Consider the following 19084-nt stretch of genomic DNA (forward strand, 5'->3'; position numbering starts at 1 on the left):
TGTTTTACGAGAACTAATTTGATTGATCTTCAAAATTAAATTGAGTTAAATTAATTTGATATTTTAAATTTAAAATATTGATGTTCAAAAATTATATGAAAAAATACTATAAGTTGAATTCTTCTTATATTAATGTGATAAGAAAAATAATTTAAAATATTGATTAAAGTCCAAACAGTTTGAATATCAAAAGATAAAACGTAACTAGTAAAAGTGGACAAAAGAAGCAAAATGGAAGAAAATGAATAAAACTCCCTTAAAAATTACCTTATTGACTGAATAAAATTCTTTTTTTTGGTACTATATTACTCATTTTAATATAACTTTTTTCCACCAACTTTAAACATTATAAAACTTCAACATATTTTTTCTTTTTAAGTTTATGCCATTTAGAAGTTCTCAGCAAACAACAATTCACCCCGTAATCGTAACAGTATTCAATGACTCCTCGCATAAAATCTGTACTAAAACAAACAAAGACATTATGATCGTTCCATTTCACACGAAAATAAACAAGAAGAGATATCAACTTAAATTTATTTTCCCTGCATTGACCTATTAAGCGTCTCTACGGAGAAACCAAACAGAAGAGATTGAATTTGAAATAATTTGACTATAAACTTGTAGTAAAATTTCTATGATCAGCCTTCCATGTGCGCGAGCAACTTCTGTCAAGTTCGAGGCGATGAGACAGTACTCACCTATGATGCATATGTAACTTTGAAGCGCTCTTCCAAGTAGTCTCCCGCACGAATTGGAGGAAATCTGTGGAAAATCAACTTCAGATTATCTCCATAGTACGTACTATGATAATCTACCAGCAGGGAAGAAGTGATCATGTAAGACATAATAAGAAATCATCATTGTCACAACTAAAGCATCAGGCCGCGCCTTATTTATCTTGATTCATTTCTTTATGCAGAATTCAAGTGGCCAATTTCTTAGAACAAGTTAATCCATATATGATGAGTTTGTGCCCCTACTAATTCTTTACTTAGTTATCTAAGTTTGGTATGCCGATTTGACGAGTCAGCAATGAAACGAAAACAGTGTTAATGACCAAAATGTGGAGCACCTTAAAGGAGATGATGGAGGAAATGGGAATAGGTGTTAGCGAAACCTGAGGCCAAGGGCAAGGGTGGAGGCTGGGGAAAAGAAGGCTGTTAATTGTCTTGGCCACCATAAGGGAAATACCGGAGATCGAGGTAGGCCGAAGGGGACCACCATACCCAAGGAAGGGGGAGTAAGGGATAGGCAACGAAGGATGAGAGAGATGAGAGCTCGAGATAAAGGTTGATGGTAGAACTGCATATTGTAGTCCATTTGTAATTGCACCCTTTTTACTGGAATGACAGCTCCAACGAAGGAAAAAAAAATACATAGCATTTTTAGTAGAATGGTATCAACTACTGATACAAAATTATGAAGGAATCAAGAATACCAAATATGTGAATATATACCAGAACGAAACACCAGAAATACCTTTCCGTTCTGGGATCATTCATTTGCATCAAGTAGGCAATAAGGGAAAGCCTAAACTTTGGAGAGAAAAAGTTTTTGGAGAAGACTGGAACAGAAATTATGACAGAGCAAGAATACCAAATATGAGATAGAAAGAATATGAGCACCGCCATTGCATTTTTACATCATCCTATATTATCAAACAGAACATAAGAGAGTCTGCAACAGACAGTAAGGAAAAACTTTTTGACAGTACCCTAAAGGCACACTGACAAATATCCCAATCAAAGAAGAACTTCACAGAAGAAGTTAATCAAGTTCACAGAATTTCAAGGAGGTATATTCTTTTTACAACTTCAACATCCATGAACAATAAGATCATCTCCAAGAGAGATTAAAACTTTTCCCAAAGTCATGAACATATTTTCAAAATGCAGAATCCAGCTCAAGGCTAGTACAAAAATTTGCAAGTACCTGGGAGGAGATGAATCACTACAGCAGCTCTTCAAGCATTCCACCACACAATCTGGATTTGGATCCAAAAAGAAAGCCATCTACATTTTGCATGAGGCCAATCCATAAATACAACAGAACAATCAAAATAGACATTCCTTTCATTGAAACAATTCACTTTTCAGGATTGTCTTACAAATTACTTGTTAGGATATCTTATGTGAGAATATGAAAAAAAAGATTCGCTCATTCTCTCACAATGTTTACAGCTCTTGGGTAGTTGCTTATGAACATTTTATGCTTTATATCATTATTTAGACTACAACAAATAGTTTCCTCTTACAATTAGGGATCCAATAATAATAAATTATTTGATTAGTATTAGGACTTCAATAGTAATTACGGAACACATATTACCACAGACTCTTGGAACTAGTATTGCCTGATTAAATGACATATTGGTTAGATTGATAAGAGTACATGAAAAATTTCAAATAATTGAAGAGAGACAAACAAGAGAAGAGCATTAGAAAAGTGCTCAAGGACAAAAGAGGAGACTGAGTTGGACTCACAAAATGAATTTATTTTAAAAAATTGTCTAAAATGTTATCCTTAAAACTTTGCCAAAGAGTGGACGGAAAACTTTGAAATTCACTAGGCCAAGCACAAGGCTTGAGTAATCAGAAAAAAGGCGTCCACCTGCAAGTTGTGATCAGAAAGTAGCCAGAAATTATACAATCGCCGGTGTGTGAGGAACATGATGCGAGGTCCAAAGCTCCTGGAGGCTCTAGTAGCAGTGCAACTTCTTGTGTAATGTCCCGCATGAGGATTTGGAACCTTGTGGTGTGCTGGTTTATGGGGAGTCACCAAAAATTGCCAGTGACATCGAAAATCACTGGAAATAAGTCAGGGATGAATTTTTTTCCTCCTACGTGGCTGGTGATTGAACAATGAGGGATTGAGGGACTATTTCTCACAGATCATCTGATATCTATCGTGTGAGAATATTAGAGAGATTGGGAAAATAGGTGAAAACCAAATGTTTTATGTTAAAAGAATACTCGGTATAAATATATTCCACTGATTTGTTCACTACTATATCAAAGCATTTGAAAGATGTTTCATAAACACAAAACTACGCCAATCAGAAGTTCCAAGCTTAAATTTTACCTTGGTTGAGATCTTACAAAAATTCTCTGCTTTCTTATATCGATAATAACATAAAACACTGACACTACTCTATGCAAATACAATTTTTTTGTATAGGGTGTTAGTCAAATTCTACCATGAAAGGAATCAAGTGAATTATGTTGCCTCCCTTTAAAGGAAGATTAGAGTGTAAGCATATCCATTCTATGTTCAGAGTTGCAGTGCTACAGACCATACACAGTGCAATGTATATTAATCACTAGCAAAGATGATAGATGAATATCCCAAACATGTCAGAATAAGGGCCGAGTTAATCAAGGTATATATATTAATATTTCCCAGACATTCATTGATCTGAATAAAGGGTAAAACAGAGACTTTGACAGGGAAAAGGATTTTAACGTATGATGAAATCATGATTACCGACAAACGCTCTTGCCCCGTTGGCATAACTCTATGCAATGTAGACCTACAAAATGTATGTCAAGCATCAGAAGAATATTATAAAACATGTTGTATTTTGTTACTACTGAATTTGGTAAAATGAACTTTCAGCACATAATCAAGCAATACAAAGAATACATCTGATGAACTCAGAATAGGAAACGATCCCAGGGAAGGATTCTGATGTATTTAGATATAAAAAATAATAGAAAATTTGCACTACCGAAATAAGCAGTTTGTCCACCTCTCCATCATATCTCCAATGTTAACTATGAAAGCCCTGCAGAACAAGAACGGAAAAAAATAATACAGCAGTTATGAAATGATTCTACTTGGGGCAACCATGTATAGCTCATTATACTACATACTCAAGCCAAGAAGCAGATTAAATGTTGAATACAGTATATGGGAATGGTGGTGATGACAAAGGAAATGACTGGCCGACACATTCATGATTTGATGCTTGAAAACAGTTTGGCCCATTATTTAAGCAACTTGCTAAACCTTATCCATAAAAGGAAAAGAGGGTATATAGACCTACTCAAGGAGAGCGAAAAGACTACGCTGAAAAGAAAAAAGCTCTACTGGTAATATGTCTTTGGAAACTTTTTTAAGCAGTTATGTTTGAATAAAAAAGATACGAGAAGTTTTGACACTTTTGCCTGCTACTCCGACCCATTAGCAGTTATAGACTGACCAATGCACCTACCCACTGAGGTGATGCACATCTTCCCATATCTGAGGTCGCTTGAATTTCTCCCGGCAAACCTGTTAGCTCTAGAACCAGTTAATATAAGCATTCATGAGAATCACAGATTTGGATAAAAGAATTTTTTTTATATCAGACGTGCCTGAAGTCCACCAATACCATCTGTAGCTAGAAGAGTTAACATCCCATAGTCTGAATGAGCAGAAGCACCATACACCACTTGTTCAGATAATTGCAACTCGCCTATAGAAAGTTTACATAAGCTTTCTATTTAATGATCAAGCAGGGAGCTCACTGCTCAATTTGAATGATTTATATCGGTTTGCCAAGCACCTCGTACCATATTAGTTAAAGGAAATTCAAGTATTGCATCAGGTGCAGTTATTAAGCATGGAAATATTAACTATGTGAAAGAGTGTTCCATAACTATGTCACTTTTTTAATTCACAATGCTTCGTCAAACAAATATGCCTAACACAAAGGAAGAAAACTAATACCATAGAAACTGCTATCTCCCTGAAAAAATTGTCTTTGCAGATTTACAAGCATCAATTAACAAAGATGTCTCCTCTTTTTCCTCCCATTTCATATCATCTTGAGGTCCTGATCACGATTTTTTAAAAGAAAAGGAAGGAAAAGAAAAACTCAAAAAGAAAAACGTCATTTATGGAACTAATACCTGGATAATGTAACAGACGAAGGAATCCGTTGGGTGAATCACATGCCCCTGCTTTATGAAAGAAGTCCTTGTCCAAATCCAATGCCAAGGCAATCAGTGAAATTAGTCTTATACCGGCATCCCTGAGACAAGAAAGTATCAAGTAACCTAGGCATATGCAGAACACTCGGCTGCTAGCAAGAAGATGAAGACCCAGTGATAATATGCACCTTGGACAGTTCATTTTATTTTCTTTTTTCTTTTAACTGGTGTCTGGCTAGCTTGTGGATGCCTCGACTAATTCTATAGGATACCTGCTACCTCCCACCAACACAGGGAACCGGGTAACACTTTCCACCAAAGCATGGACATATGGGGGAAAAATCACCTAGTATTTTTCCGGGATTTGAACTTGAGACTTCATGGTTCTCAACCCACTTCATTGACAATTAGGCCACACCCTTGGCTGCTGAGTTATTTGAAGATCGAACTTTCAACAACATCATATAACTTTCAGTTACACAAAATTATGAGCATAGGGAGCTAAGTGATATGAAATACTTATAGGGGTTGGAGTGACAGTTGTTTATACCATGATTAAGTTTCAGGAATAAAGAAATCTAAAATATCTTCCAGAACATATACATCAAAGTGATACTCACAAGACTCTTCTATGGTAAACCTCCATGGTTGATCTCCAACTTGGCAGAACTTCTAGACATCCCAAATGGAAGAAAACATTAAAGAGTCACCACACATATTTTCTGGATAAATGTGCTTCAAACAAGGAATATGTCTAGAAGCACACGTGAATTGATGCACGGATAAACAAAAGGGAGCATTTGATGGTAAAAATCTATGTTTCTTGTTAAAGGAAAGGTATTCAGCACAATAAAGACGAAGGAACCCCAAGAGCCAAAGTATATTAAGGACAATATCACGAGGTAACCTCAAATAAAAATGTAAAGAATACCTTGTGCAGGCCACTGATTCAAGTTACTAACAACACTCTTGCCTTCCGGAGGACCAATGTAGAAGCTTTCTTTTGAGTCACCTGCACTCCAATGATGAAACGATTAACTGGAGATCGATTTAAGCTACCTTCAGTATTACTATCCCCCAAATGCAAATCAACTCGCAACTGCAACCAATAAAAGCCTACTACAGAAAAGTGACAGGAGAGGATAATCTATACATAAAAGCATTCCGCTATGCAAAGAGCTATTCTTTTGGAAAACAAGCCCTTGCACATGACCAATGTAGCTTAATCTACGTTTATGCCTAACTACATTAACTAAGTTGCCACATGGTTGAGACTCGAGACCAACTCAACCAAAATGTTTTAATCATGTTGTTTCAATAAAATCCATGTAATTTCAGCAGCAAAATTAAAAGTTTTACAGAATTGCAGCCTCCACCAAGCAGCAGTTAATGGTCCACATCTATGCAAATGTCAATGTTCTTCACCCAATGTTTACATCAAACTAATAAATATATGACATTTGTCTTTTACTTAAGTTTTTATCACCTACTCACTCTGTCTTGTTTTACGCGGCACACTTTTCTTTTTAGTTTGCCACAAAAAAATGACACATTTCTATATCGAAAAATAATTAGTTTTAAACTTCTCATTTCACCGTAAAGGTGTGTTTTGTATGGAGGAAATTTTCATGTTTGGTTGATAACATTTTCTTTTTAAAAAAATAAGTTACTTATAAATGAGAAAAATGACTTTTCCGATGGAAGTAAGAAAAAACATTTTTTTTATTTCACATTGATTTTCTCTTCCCTACCCTCCAACGTAGTCACTCCTACCCCCATCCTCATAGCCCCTATGCCCACTTCACCTCCCATAGTCTTTGCACAAATAATGTTTTCTACTTGCCTACCGAACATAAGAAAAACAGTTATTTTCCAAGAAAACACTTCCCTTCATGCCAAACACATCCTTGATAAGATGATTTATAGCCACTCAAATGTCTTATGTCTCGTATTAGATCACTAATTTCAGAAGTCTTTTTCTCTTTCAAATATTTCTTTCTCATAATTGAAGTAAAAAACCAGATAAGCAAAAACTAAAATGAAAAATCTACCTTGGGTAGTAGAAGAGGAATCAAGTTTCTCAGCATAAAGGGGAGTATAACCTCTGTGGTTCCTCCGTACCAGTTTCATCTTCTCTTCAAGGGGCAGTGAGAAAAACTTTTTGCTCTCTTCAATTACTTTCTTAAACACTTTTTTGTCTACCCCATGGTTTATAAGGTAAAAAAAACCAACTTCTACACATGCCTACACCAAAATTCAGAATGAATTTATGTATATTATACTTGGCCTTGCAATAAAAAATTGAGTTAATGAAGAAACCTGACGAATTGCTCGAGCGGTGGAACGAGGATCAGGGGAATTAAGGTCGATTATCGGGAGTTGAATTGATTCTCTCATCATAAATCTTATGGTTTCGTCAAAATTGAATTATGCAGGAGCCACAAGTAATACCAAAGAAGTAAATATATGGTGAAGCTAAGCTAATTATCATCTTTATCTTATTTTATTACCAAATAAGTATAAAAAATACACATAAATTATCTTCTTTTTTTTTAGTTTCATACCTAAACTATAGTTTGAAAAACTCGCATATCTTTTTCATTCTACTCTCATCATTATGATGCGCATGCTACACTCTCTTTTTTATTTTAAAAAAAATTCTCACAACACACTCCATATAAACAAAACATTTTACCTTGATAAAAATTAAATAAATTATTAAAATTAGTTAAAATTTCATATTTTTCCCCCATTCAAAAATCGGATCCATTTTTTTTAACCCACTCCACCAATTTTTCTCACCATACCCCCAACCAAAAAAAAATTATTTTATTTTTATTTTTTAAATTTCTTTTATAAAACTTTTTTAAAAAGTTCTTACTTCATCTTCCTACCCCAACCCCTCAAATAATAATTTAGATATTATTTTAAAAAAAAAAATTCTACCTCCCCCACCTAACCCTTTTGCTTCCAATTTTTTTCTTATTTTGTGTTAGTTACATTTACATGATTTTAGTAAAGTATTTTTTACTTATCGCATGACTTTTCTTAAAATAAAATATTTTTTTTCTATTATATTTTGGTACGCAAATAGAAAAAATATTTTCCTACGAACATATCTAATACAGAACAAGAAAAATGAAAAAAGAAATACTAAATAAATTAAGAGCAAAGGGTTAGATGAAGGGATATAATTTTATTTTTAAAAATAATAACATTTTTTTAGGAAGGAGTGGGGGAGGGGTGAAGTATGAATTTTTTTAAAAAATATTTTATACAAGAAATTTAAAATAAAAATAAAAGGAAGGGGGATTGTCGGAGGGGCGTGGGGTGGAGTTGGTGGAGTGGGTGAAAAAAATATTTTTAACTTTTTAAAAAAAAAATCTTTTTTGGGGTACAAATACTTTAGTTTTAACTTTTAACTAATATTAATATTTTATTATTTTTTGTCAATATTGAATATTTTATCCATGTGGAAAGATTTTTTCAAAAATTAGAGAGAGTAGAGAGAGTTATTACACACCATTGAGGTATTTTTATCAAATTAATAAGTGATAGTTTAGGTATGAAACTCACACTTTCAATAGTTTAGGTATGAAACTCAAAAAAATGAATAGTTTAGGTGTGTTTTTTTATATTTATCTCTTTTATTACAAATACACGACATTTTCTTAGCACGGATCCAATATATATTATTTCTGTATTTATGTTATATATATGAAATTTTGGAGGATTGTCTAAATTTTTATATATATTTTATAAATATTTTAAATTATTGTTATTGTAATTTATTTATTTTTACATAATTTTTAAATAATATATATTAATTTATTTATCTCAATTTATGTGGCACACATAAGATTCCAAGAGTCAATCTAAATTTTTTATACATTTTAAAATATTTTAAATTTTTAATTACTGTAATTTATATTATTCTTTGAATAATTTTCAAATAATATATGTTACTCTCTTTGTCTCAATTTACGTGACACATATAAAATTTCAAAAATTAATCAAATTTTATTTGAAGTTGTTAATTATTAAAATTATATTACTTTTTACGTCATTTTCAAATTATATATGTTGCTTTTCTGTCCCAATTTATATGACATCAATAAAATTTCAATAGTCAATCTAATATTTTATATATACTTTTAATATTTTAAATTATTAATTATCATGATTTATACTATTTTCACTTAATTTTTTAATATACAGAAAATAAATAAAAATAAAATAAACAAATTATAACAAAAAATCATTAAAAAATAACCAAAATATTCGTGGACGCAAAGCAGGTTTGTTGACCTAATGTCTGCTTTCTCACCTCAAACTCCCTCTTATAAAATAAGGGGTCGTGTTTAGTTTAAATATAAGTTATGATGAAATTGATTATGATGAGATTAATTATGATAGGATAAGTTATGTTGGATTAGTTATATTGGAGTAGTTTTTATTGCTTATTTGGTTTGTCATATTCAAAATTATATTCATTGCATAAATTTAAGAATAAGTTGTTTGTTTACAAAATACCATTCACCTTATTTATTATCTTTTTTAACATTTACTTAGCAAGCTTTAGTTATTCATTCTTACAAAAAAAATCCATCTTATTTAACTAAAATATTTTTGTGTATGCATTTCCATGATTGTGTCGTGTGTTTTTAAAATTAAATTTTCATATTATTTAACTTAAAAATAAATGTTCCATCTTATTTAACTTAAAAATAAATTTTTTATCTTATCTAGCTTAAAAATAAAACTTTCATCTTATTTAACTTTAAAATAAAACTTTCATTTTAATTTTATTAAAATAAAATAAATTTTATTATAAAAATTATCTACATTTTAAATTTATTTACATTTTAATTGATATATAAAATATAATTTTTAAATGAGTAATAAACTATTTAATTAAAATATGTAAGTTAGTAGTGAAGTGAACATTCTAAGAAAAATCAAAATATAAATAAGGGAAAATTACGCGGATAAGCAAACATATACTAGTTAATTAGCTAACATAGCTATAGTTTGAATTAATTATGGCCCGCGACAAATATCTAGCTGTAATTACAGTTTGAATTTTGTATAATTCGCGCGATTATACATTTGAGTTTTGTATAATTCTCGCAATTTATACAAACGTTGTGCGAGAATCGAATTGTACATCGAAATATACAAACACTACAAATTGTATAGTGAATTATACAAACGTTGTGCATGAATTGTATAGTGAAAGATACAAACGTTATACAAAAATTATAAATTGTATAGCGAATTATACAAACGTATACAAATGTTACGCGAATTATACAAACGTTGTTATGACTATAGCTACGAATTGTAATTAACAAACTATAGCTATGAAGCATAAATAAGGTATTTTTGAGTGGCTATATGCGAAAATTCTCCTATAAATAAACATAAGAATTAGACAAATAAATTCAACTTATAAAATATTCATAAATAGAAATTATATTTATAAAATATATTTTTTAATAGAAAAATATATTATTATAAAAACAACTATTAATTAAGGTTGTGAGTATTATTATAAATATTGTTAAAAATTATATTAATATACGTAAATGTAAAAATGGTGTATAAAAGAGAGTTTAAGGAGGTATTTTTGTTATTTAACATACTTTATCTTAGGATAAGTCATGGGATTACTATTCCATCCTCGGAAAGGAATAACTTATCCCAATACTAATTATTAATCCTTGGATAAGTTATCCATCCTTTGCAACCAAACTAGGGATAAGAGTATACTAGTTAGGGATAATTTGATTAAGTAGTAAGTATAATTTACTATAAATCACAAATATATAATAAATATGGAATAAACCGGTATTAAGACCCCAAAAATTTACTATCTAACTACCAATAATAAATAAGCAAGCACTTTTATGGAGTGTTACTTGCACATTTATTATATGATATCATGTATTTTGATCGAATATGGCGTCTTAGTAATATGATCTAAAACTATTCTTAAAATAAATAATTTCTTAAACATAAAAGTAAACATTTGTATATCGTTTGCCAAATAAGTGAGGTTTAACTTGACTGTAACTTAATTATCTAATACCTATGGATGATGGCAGGTGATAAGTATTTTGTGAAATTAGTTGAGGTGTGCACAAATTAATTCGGATATTATAATTATAAAAAAAAAGTCAATAATATCCTTAAATATTTATTAAATAAAAAAATATATAAATAGTGACGAACTAAAAGGTAAAAAAAATATTTCATGTAACTACCTGAATCGTCGTTAATTACGATTAAAAAGAAATTGCAAGAAATTTATTTGACTGGGTTCCACCATCCCGCCAGAGCGAGATCGTCACGCCTCAGCGGCGCCGCCAGAGCGGGAATATGACCGCCAGAGCAAGAGGTCATGGGACAGAACTTAAGTCACGAATTTCTTATTTCCCCCAACTTCTTCCAAGTGGAAGTTAGAGGCGAGGATTTCTGCAAAATCTTCCAAAAAGGCTGCACTTGACCTGTGGAAAAGAGGGGAAGGAATCTCAACATTCGGAAGGCTTCAATCGGTGATTCAATCCGGTCTTGCCCGTAAGACAGTTGGAACCAACGAATTCAACAACATTATCTCTCATCGATTGCTCGGTGCCCAGGTAGGCTAGATTTCTCTTTTCTGAATAGTAAATCTATACCTAATGTTTAGTATAGAAGGAAACTTAATGAGAAATCGTATAATTAAGTTGTGGTCATAGGTCACGGACAGAAATTCGATTGGATTAAGGTCTAATTTGAATGTGACCTAGTAAAAATGAGCTGTAATGCTTTGGGAAATGTTGGGTGTGATATTGTTGCATAGAGACGGTTATTTTATAATGGGCATAGTATTGTGTACAGGGATATAAAACTAAGTGGGGATTTATGATAAACCCTAAGGGTTTGGTAGTGTGGGTATTGGTTTGATTCTCGGAGTTGTCTTAATGTGTGTAATTGTGTTACTTATGATATGCCTAAATGTGTACTGATAGGGAAAACAAGTTAGTTCTTATATAAACAATTATTTGTTGGCTTGTTTGTGATGAACTTGTTCTGTTGATATAATGTGATTTATTGTTGGTATTTTATGGTTGGTTTGTATAACTGGATCAAATGTCACATTCCGACACATATATGAATTGGGTGTCAAGTTCCGACACATATTTGGATCGAGTATCACGTTCCGACACAAATATAACTGGATTGGGTCCCCTGAGAGGGCCAAGTATGTGTATGTGTGAATGGTGCCATGAGAGGACCCGACGATACTTGTAATTCCATGTAATATAAGGTTAGTGGCAAGTGCGCCATAGATTAAGGACTTATAAACGAACTCTTGAGTTGAGGTGTTGGTTATAAAGAAGTGTGAGCTTGAACAACTTATTAGTGGGTGAGAGTATGGGTTGTACTGGGTCTTGATGTGACATATGTGTTATAAATGCATTCTATACTTATAGGCTTAGAGGTTGAGGTTCTTGTTGACCGGGAGTCTTATCATTGAGACTTCAACAAGTGGTTGAGGTAGTAGTAGTGGTTACCTAAAATCGGGTTGAGTAGAAAGTGTGGGTGTAGGAGGTCTAGGCCCTATGTCGTGAGACAGTTGGTCTGAGACCAGTGATGGTTAGGCGGAACCATTGAGTGGCTAAGGTTGCTAGGTGAAGACTGTTAGATGATTGAGTAATTTTAAGGTAGGGATCATAACCAACAAGTCTTAAGTTGTAACTAGGGTGGTAGTGAAGCTTTGAAGTTTGGAGTGGTAAACACCTAAAGTGGGAGTGGGGAGTGTACTTATTTGGTTGGGGTGGATAAAGTGATGAAGTTAATTATTATGATATCTCTTATTTTTCTATTCTTATATTATGCGGTGGGTATCAGATTGAACGATGATGCCTACCAGTATGTATTGTTTGTACTGATAACTACTCTTACTATGACACTTGGCATAGTCTGGTTGTAGGGTCAGTTATGTCTCTTAGGTGAAGACGAAGGCGATCCTCCAACAGCTTCTATTTTTCCTTCCTCTTGGTAGAAGCTGAGTTATTGGTCTTTTAGATTATAACTCTTAGCAACTCTTATACCTGTTTTAGACTAATATCTATAGGGTTTTTTATGTATTATTTTTATACAAGTGTATTACTTCAGATTTTTATAAACTTTTGACTTAATTACTCAGATAATTGATTTAAATTCCGTAATGTTTTTATATAAGGGGTTAAGGATTCTCCTACTTAGGTCATAGAATAGGTGCCCGCACGGCCCGATGGATTGGATCACGGCATATATAGAATATAACTTTTTGTGGAAAGGAGTTCGCATGGTGGTCATACTTGGCTCCAGCCCTCCTCTTGCCATGCGTTGCCACACAACTCAGCGTCATAATAGGTGGCTTAACACTTCTTTTTTTTGACAATAACATATCAAATGAGATTTTATGATGCATAAACCACTTATTGATTACTACGTCATAACCTTTAGTGGTTTTAGTAGATATTATTTTAATATGATTTAGAATGTTTTGTATTTTATTATTATAATGACATTTCTCGTATTTTAGGTACAGTTACATCATTATGAATATTCATATTTTATCTAAACTTTCAGATTTGTCATTAGCGATCTAGATTTGGTACCAAATTCCCTTGTCGGTTAGTAGAAATGTCAAAATGATGAATAATTTGTCGTTGAAAACTAGACTCAAACAATTTTTTATTTGATATATAGCATATAATATAACTCTTCATATAGTGAAAGTTATGTTCATTTAAAATTAGGTAATGTGCACGCTCGTTTGAAACTTTAGTTTGGCTTGCCCGAGGATCGCTTCAAATATGTTAAAGTTATATTGTACTAATCCGTAACCTCTTTGATTCTTTTGTACCTTATTAGTGCGCATTAAATATTAAACCCAACTCAAAATTTTAAGTGCTACACAAACTTACGTATTTAACAATCTAAAGAGCAATATTATCAACAAAAATCGCTTTTTTCATTGGGTTCTGTTTTATATCTCAAGGGTTTGATAATATATTTACTGATAAGATTTTCTTCAACATATTATTTATCTTTTTCTTACGTTTTCAAAATTTGTAAGATGTTGATAAGAGAAGTTTGTTATGTTCTCCAATTGCATATCATACCTAATTAACATCAAACACTTTATGGAGTGATGACAAATTGTTGCCATTACACAGCAATCGTTTTCACCCTATGAATTTTTTTTCGTTTTTTCAAAATAAAAAAATAAAATTGGAGGGAGCAAAAATGGGTGAGAAAATTCCAAGATGACGAATCAAACACTCACCAACAAGACGAAAGTTCAGGTAATCAAATGAGCTACTAAGATTCCCCAATAAGTTTCTACTGTCCCATTCACGAATACACCATCATAAGTTGCTGTATTTTTCGCAAGAGAATCTCCTGAAGAGGCATCTCTAACTAGTTATATAACAATGTGAACAACAATAGTAAAACAGGGGTATTTGTTAAAGGTTTGATGCCACATTTTTTTTGTTTTGTATCAAATCTTGAAACAGTATAAATACTCCCTCCGTCCTTTTTACTTGTCAAATTTTGACTTAACACACCTATTAAGCAAACAATGATTAGTATAGTTGATAGGATTTTAAACATATTTACTCACTACATTTCTCAAAAACATTAACTCAATGTTAATAAATTAAGGATATAATAGGAAGAAAAAAAAATATTCTTGTTTTGTCAAAATTGACAAGTAAAAAAGGAAATCAAATTAGAAAATATTTGACAAATAAATAGGGACGGAGTATATAAGATGAAGTTGACTGCGTGTTGTAAATGCTGAGAAGTGTAACAATGTAAAGGAAATTTTCAGCAATTACGAAATGACACTACTTGGGGAAACCATGTATGGCTCATTATACTACATACTCAAGCCAAGAAGCAGATTAAATGTTGAATACAGTACAAGGAAATGGTGGCGATGACATAGGAAAATACTGACCGACACATTCATGATTTGATGCTTGAAAACAGTTTGGCCAATCATTTAAGCAACTTTCAAAACCTTATCCATAAAAGGAAAAAAAGGGTATGTGGACCTACTCAAGAAGAGCTTGTTCCTTCTACCTTTCACAATGCTGTTTCATCTTCTCTTAAAGGGACAATTAGAAAAGCTTTTTGCTCCGTTCAATCACTCCTACTCAATGGTTTATAAGGTAAAGGAAACCAACTTCTACACATTACCAAAATTCAGGGTGTAAATATTATACCCGGCCTTGCAATCAAAAATTGAGATATTGCTAGAGCGGTGGACATAGGATCAGGGGAAGTAAGGTCGATTATGGTGAGTTGAATTGCTTTTCTCATCATAACTCTATATATTTCTTCTCCAAAATTGAGCAGAGAATTATGCAGGAACCAGAATTAATACGAAAGAAGTAAATATATGATGAAGCTAAGCTAATTTATTATCTGATCTTATTACTAGAGAATCAAAATTCTAAAAGACAGATATATTTGGCAAATGTATACGTATCCGATCAACAACAATGTCACTTCTTTATTGTTATCATGCGATGTAAGGTCTACAACAACTAACTCTAGTACGAGGACAAACTCTCTAACAGTGGTAGATATCCATGAACACGAAAGAAGGAAGATTAACTATTATACTAATATTAAAATTTACAATATACTATAGTTATCCGGAGCCAAGACAAAACCATACCTTAAATAGAAATTTGAAGCTACCAAATACTCAGTCATCTCAAAATGGCACGCTCTTAGAAGTTGAGCTTGATGTGAGGGTCTTCAAATGATCAGAAGGAACAAATTCATGGGGTAGGTTGGCCCTTTTCACTATTCTCTTCATGTTATTCTGCAGGCTCTGCTGGACTAATTGTTTCACTGCTTTTTTCTCTTCACTCATCATATCATCCTCCATCCCATTGTTCAATTCAACACTCGAACAATATGTTGTACAACCTTGTGGGGCAGATATCGTGGTGCTCATACCACCATAATTATCAGAAACTTGCTTTCCTTTGTCCACCCTCAAGCATTCCAAGATTCTCGATGCCCGCTTTTGAGCCAATGTGCTTCCTAGAAGGGTCAATTCGAGCAGGGCTGAAGCAACTCCAGCCTCAATCATTGCCTGTCTATCTCCATATGACTTGTGAGCCATCACCATCAATATATATGATGCTTTCTCTTGGCAACCTGGTGCATCTGTCCAACTCACAACATCAATCAACATGGGGAACGCATCTGGTACACTACTAATTGCCTTCCGGGCCTCTGCTATTGATACTACATTGCAAAGAATTGACAGAAATCTTTCGCTTACATCCATATCTCCCAATTTGTTCATGATATACGCTATTAGATCACTCTCAAGTATGGGGAAAACATTCAAAGGCGAGATGCTAAGGTTGTAAAGCGCTCTCAACGAGTCATGTCGAGCTTGACAACTGTTGGTGTTCTGTACATTCTTCAAAGTTTTCACCAGGAATGCAATTGCTCCGGATGAACCAATTATGGGTTTATTGGAGTCCAAAGCACTCAATCCAAGAAAATTAGCAACTACAGCTTCAGCGACATCTGGATTTGGGAATTCATTAACCAGCTTGAGCATTTTGTGAACAGCCCCTGACTTAACTATAGCTGCTTTATTTCTACAGTTAAAAACGAAGGATTGCAAAAAATTATTATGTACTCCTACTAGGCTAGAATAAGGAAAATCCGTACACTGAATGAAAATTAATAAACTTACGCATCATTGCCAATTGCAAGGTTAAGCAGAGCATAGAGAGCGGCGATCTGAGAAATTGAATCTTCTGAATCAAGCAACGCTATGAGCGGTGGAATCGCTCCGAGCAAAGCTAGGGTAGTTCTGGTGTCGGGAACCTCCTTGGTAAGTCGCCGGACATCCTTCGCTCCTTCCAAAACATGGCTACTCTGTAAGAGCTTGACTACTCTCTTCAAGTCCTCCAACATTTGCACCTTTTGCCGGACGTCCTCCTCGTTCTCCGACGACTCCGACAGCCTCAAAAGCTCCGACAACCTGTCGGATCCGGCAGGTTTCTTTTGTTGACAGTCAGATCTTAGGTTGGTCGGCTGTTCGGGAGGAGACTTGGAAGAACGCTTGTGACGTCCGCCGCCGCAGCTGACGGCGTCGAGGATCATGCGGCGGAAGGATGCACGAGAAAAAGAAGACCAGAGCTTGAAGTGATCAGGTCCGGGAGTGGAAAAAGGACGGTCGAGTACGACCGACGCAACATCGTTCCCGCGATGACACTTGCCCATTATATCTAGTTTTCAGATTTACTTAATATCCAGCCAGTCGGCAATGCTGCATTACACGTAGGGTGGTTATTGGACTGAGGATGGAGGCGCGTGTTTCTACTTTCTCCGACTAAACAAATTCTGAAGCAGCAGTAAAAGAGTGAGCTGTTCAGCAACTAGCGCACTATTTGAGTATGCTCAAGGAGTGGAGAGTTCTTGTGCTGGGGAATTGGGAGTCTACTAATTAATACTCTACTCTTTGTATTTATATATTTCATCCATCACATATTAGTTGATCAGTGTACATTTTCCAACCATGCTCAAACAATTATATATAAAATGGTTAATTTTACTAATTTACCTTTTATCTATACTGATGAATATCAAGATAATTTATGAAAAATATGCTTAATAACATAGGGCATATGTAGGAGCGTACATGTCAAATCAATCCGACAAATCAATTTAAATTGATAAAAAAATCGACTTGTGGTTTGATTTGGTTGGTTTGGCGTTGAAAAAAATAAACCGATCATTATTAATTTGATTTGATTTGATATTAATAGAAAAAAAAATCAAATCGAATTCAAATCAAACCGACATAATACATATATAATTTATTTATTTTTATATATAAAAAAGTATTTATTATAATACGATTGTAAGTATTTTTAAATTTATTTATAACTTTCAATCACAGTATAGGTGTAAAAAAAAATCAAAAATATCGAGAAAATCTAAAAAACGGACTAAAATCTACATCGAAAAATTGACGTTAGGTTAGTTTGATTTGGTTTATAAATTTAATAAATCGACATAATTAATTTGATTATTTTTAATGAAAAATCAAATCAAACCGACTCATGTACACCTCTATGCATAGATATCATTGGAATAGCACAAGATCCTGTTTTGGCACTTCATTAATTTTTGGCTAAACTCAGCGGTGGCCTCCTAAAGTTGGCACTAACTTTCATTTAGACACCTTAACTAGACTTTGTCATTTTAGAGACCTCATGTTATGCTACGCTGTGTTATTTTGATACTTTTTGCTGAGTTGGCAGAGTGCGTGTATTGCACTCATTTTGAGCGCGTGAAAAAATTTTTTTTGAAAAAATATTTTTTTTCCTTTATTCTTCTTCCATCTTTCTCCTTCCACCTTCCACCACCATTCATCAAATGACCACCACATTAATTTGGAAAAATCTTGTAAAAGCATAGAAATACTCTGATTTTGAACAAAATAAAAACTCCATTTAGATAATTCAAAAAGAATTTTTAAAAAATAAAACTTATTTTTGAATTAACCCAACCCACCCCCACCCCCGTTCTTCTTCTTCTTCAATCCCGTTTACCCTTTCACCGACAGTGCGCCACCACCACTTCTAATAAACTCTCCCCACCTCTTTATTCTTCTCCACTAAACCTTACCCATTTCATTGGCGCAGATAGTATACCATTGTTGCATACCCAATCTAAAAAATTCGTTCTCTTTCATTTTAATAGCATCAAAATCTTCCACCCATTGCCTTCATTTTCTTCCCACTAATAATCCTTCATCATAATTATAAAAAATAATAACGAATTTTGCCAAAGAAAATAATTAATTCATATTATTTTCATCATAAAAGTAGAGCTTTGCCGAAAATTTTGAGATTTAGATCTATATAATAATTAAAGAAAAAAAAACAGAAAAAGAATTGTAGAGGGTGAGAGAAAGAGAGAGAGATGGAGAGGTGGGGGCTAGGGTGTGTGTGTAAAGAGACATGGTTGCAGCGAGGGGAAACATTGAAATGGGGAAGAAGATCCCTTTTTTTTTCTTTTTTTTCTTTTTTGTTATTGTTTTTTAATTTAGGTATATAAGCTGGAAAATAAAATAATAATTT

General features: G+C 33.2%; 2 protein-coding genes across 4 annotated transcripts; both read right to left on the reverse strand.

Moving 5' to 3' along the window:
- Positions 1–422: 422 nt before the first annotated feature.
- LOC129899093 (2-oxoglutarate-Fe(II) type oxidoreductase hxnY) lies at positions 423–7421 on the reverse strand. 3 transcript variants are annotated; one of them, XM_055973899.1, is made up of 11 exons: positions 7236–7416; positions 6968–7160; positions 5848–5928; positions 5537–5588; positions 4896–5017; positions 4359–4408; positions 4217–4275; positions 3731–3787; positions 3487–3532; positions 1936–2015; positions 423–765 (listed from the first exon to the last, which is right to left on the reverse strand). In XM_055973899.1, the coding sequence occupies exons 1-11, from the start codon at positions 7314–7316 to the stop codon at positions 702–704; spliced, it is 885 nt and encodes a 294-aa protein (XP_055829874.1). In that variant the 5' UTR covers positions 7317–7416; the 3' UTR covers positions 423–701. The 3 variants fall into 3 exon arrangements, with proteins under 3 accessions (XP_055829874.1, XP_055829873.1, XP_055829875.1); XM_055973898.1 differs by having other exon boundaries at positions 4359–4459; positions 7236–7413; XM_055973900.1 differs by lacking the exon at positions 3487–3532 and having other exon boundaries at positions 4359–4459; positions 7236–7421.
- Positions 7422–15449: 8028 nt separating this feature from the next.
- On the reverse strand, positions 15450–17523 carry LOC129901322 (U-box domain-containing protein 3). The gene is made up of 2 exons (XM_055976466.1): positions 16687–17523; positions 15450–16588 (listed from the first exon to the last, which is right to left on the reverse strand). Exons 1-2 carry the CDS (start codon positions 17217–17219, stop codon positions 15682–15684), a joined length of 1440 nt encoding a protein of 479 aa, XP_055832441.1. The 5' UTR covers positions 17220–17523; the 3' UTR covers positions 15450–15681.
- Between the last annotated feature and the right edge of the window lie 1561 nt (positions 17524–19084).

Source organism: Solanum dulcamara, chromosome 8, assembly GCF_947179165.1.
Source record: "Solanum dulcamara chromosome 8, daSolDulc1.2, whole genome shotgun sequence".
Classification (NCBI taxonomy): domain Eukaryota; kingdom Viridiplantae; phylum Streptophyta; class Magnoliopsida; order Solanales; family Solanaceae; genus Solanum; species Solanum dulcamara.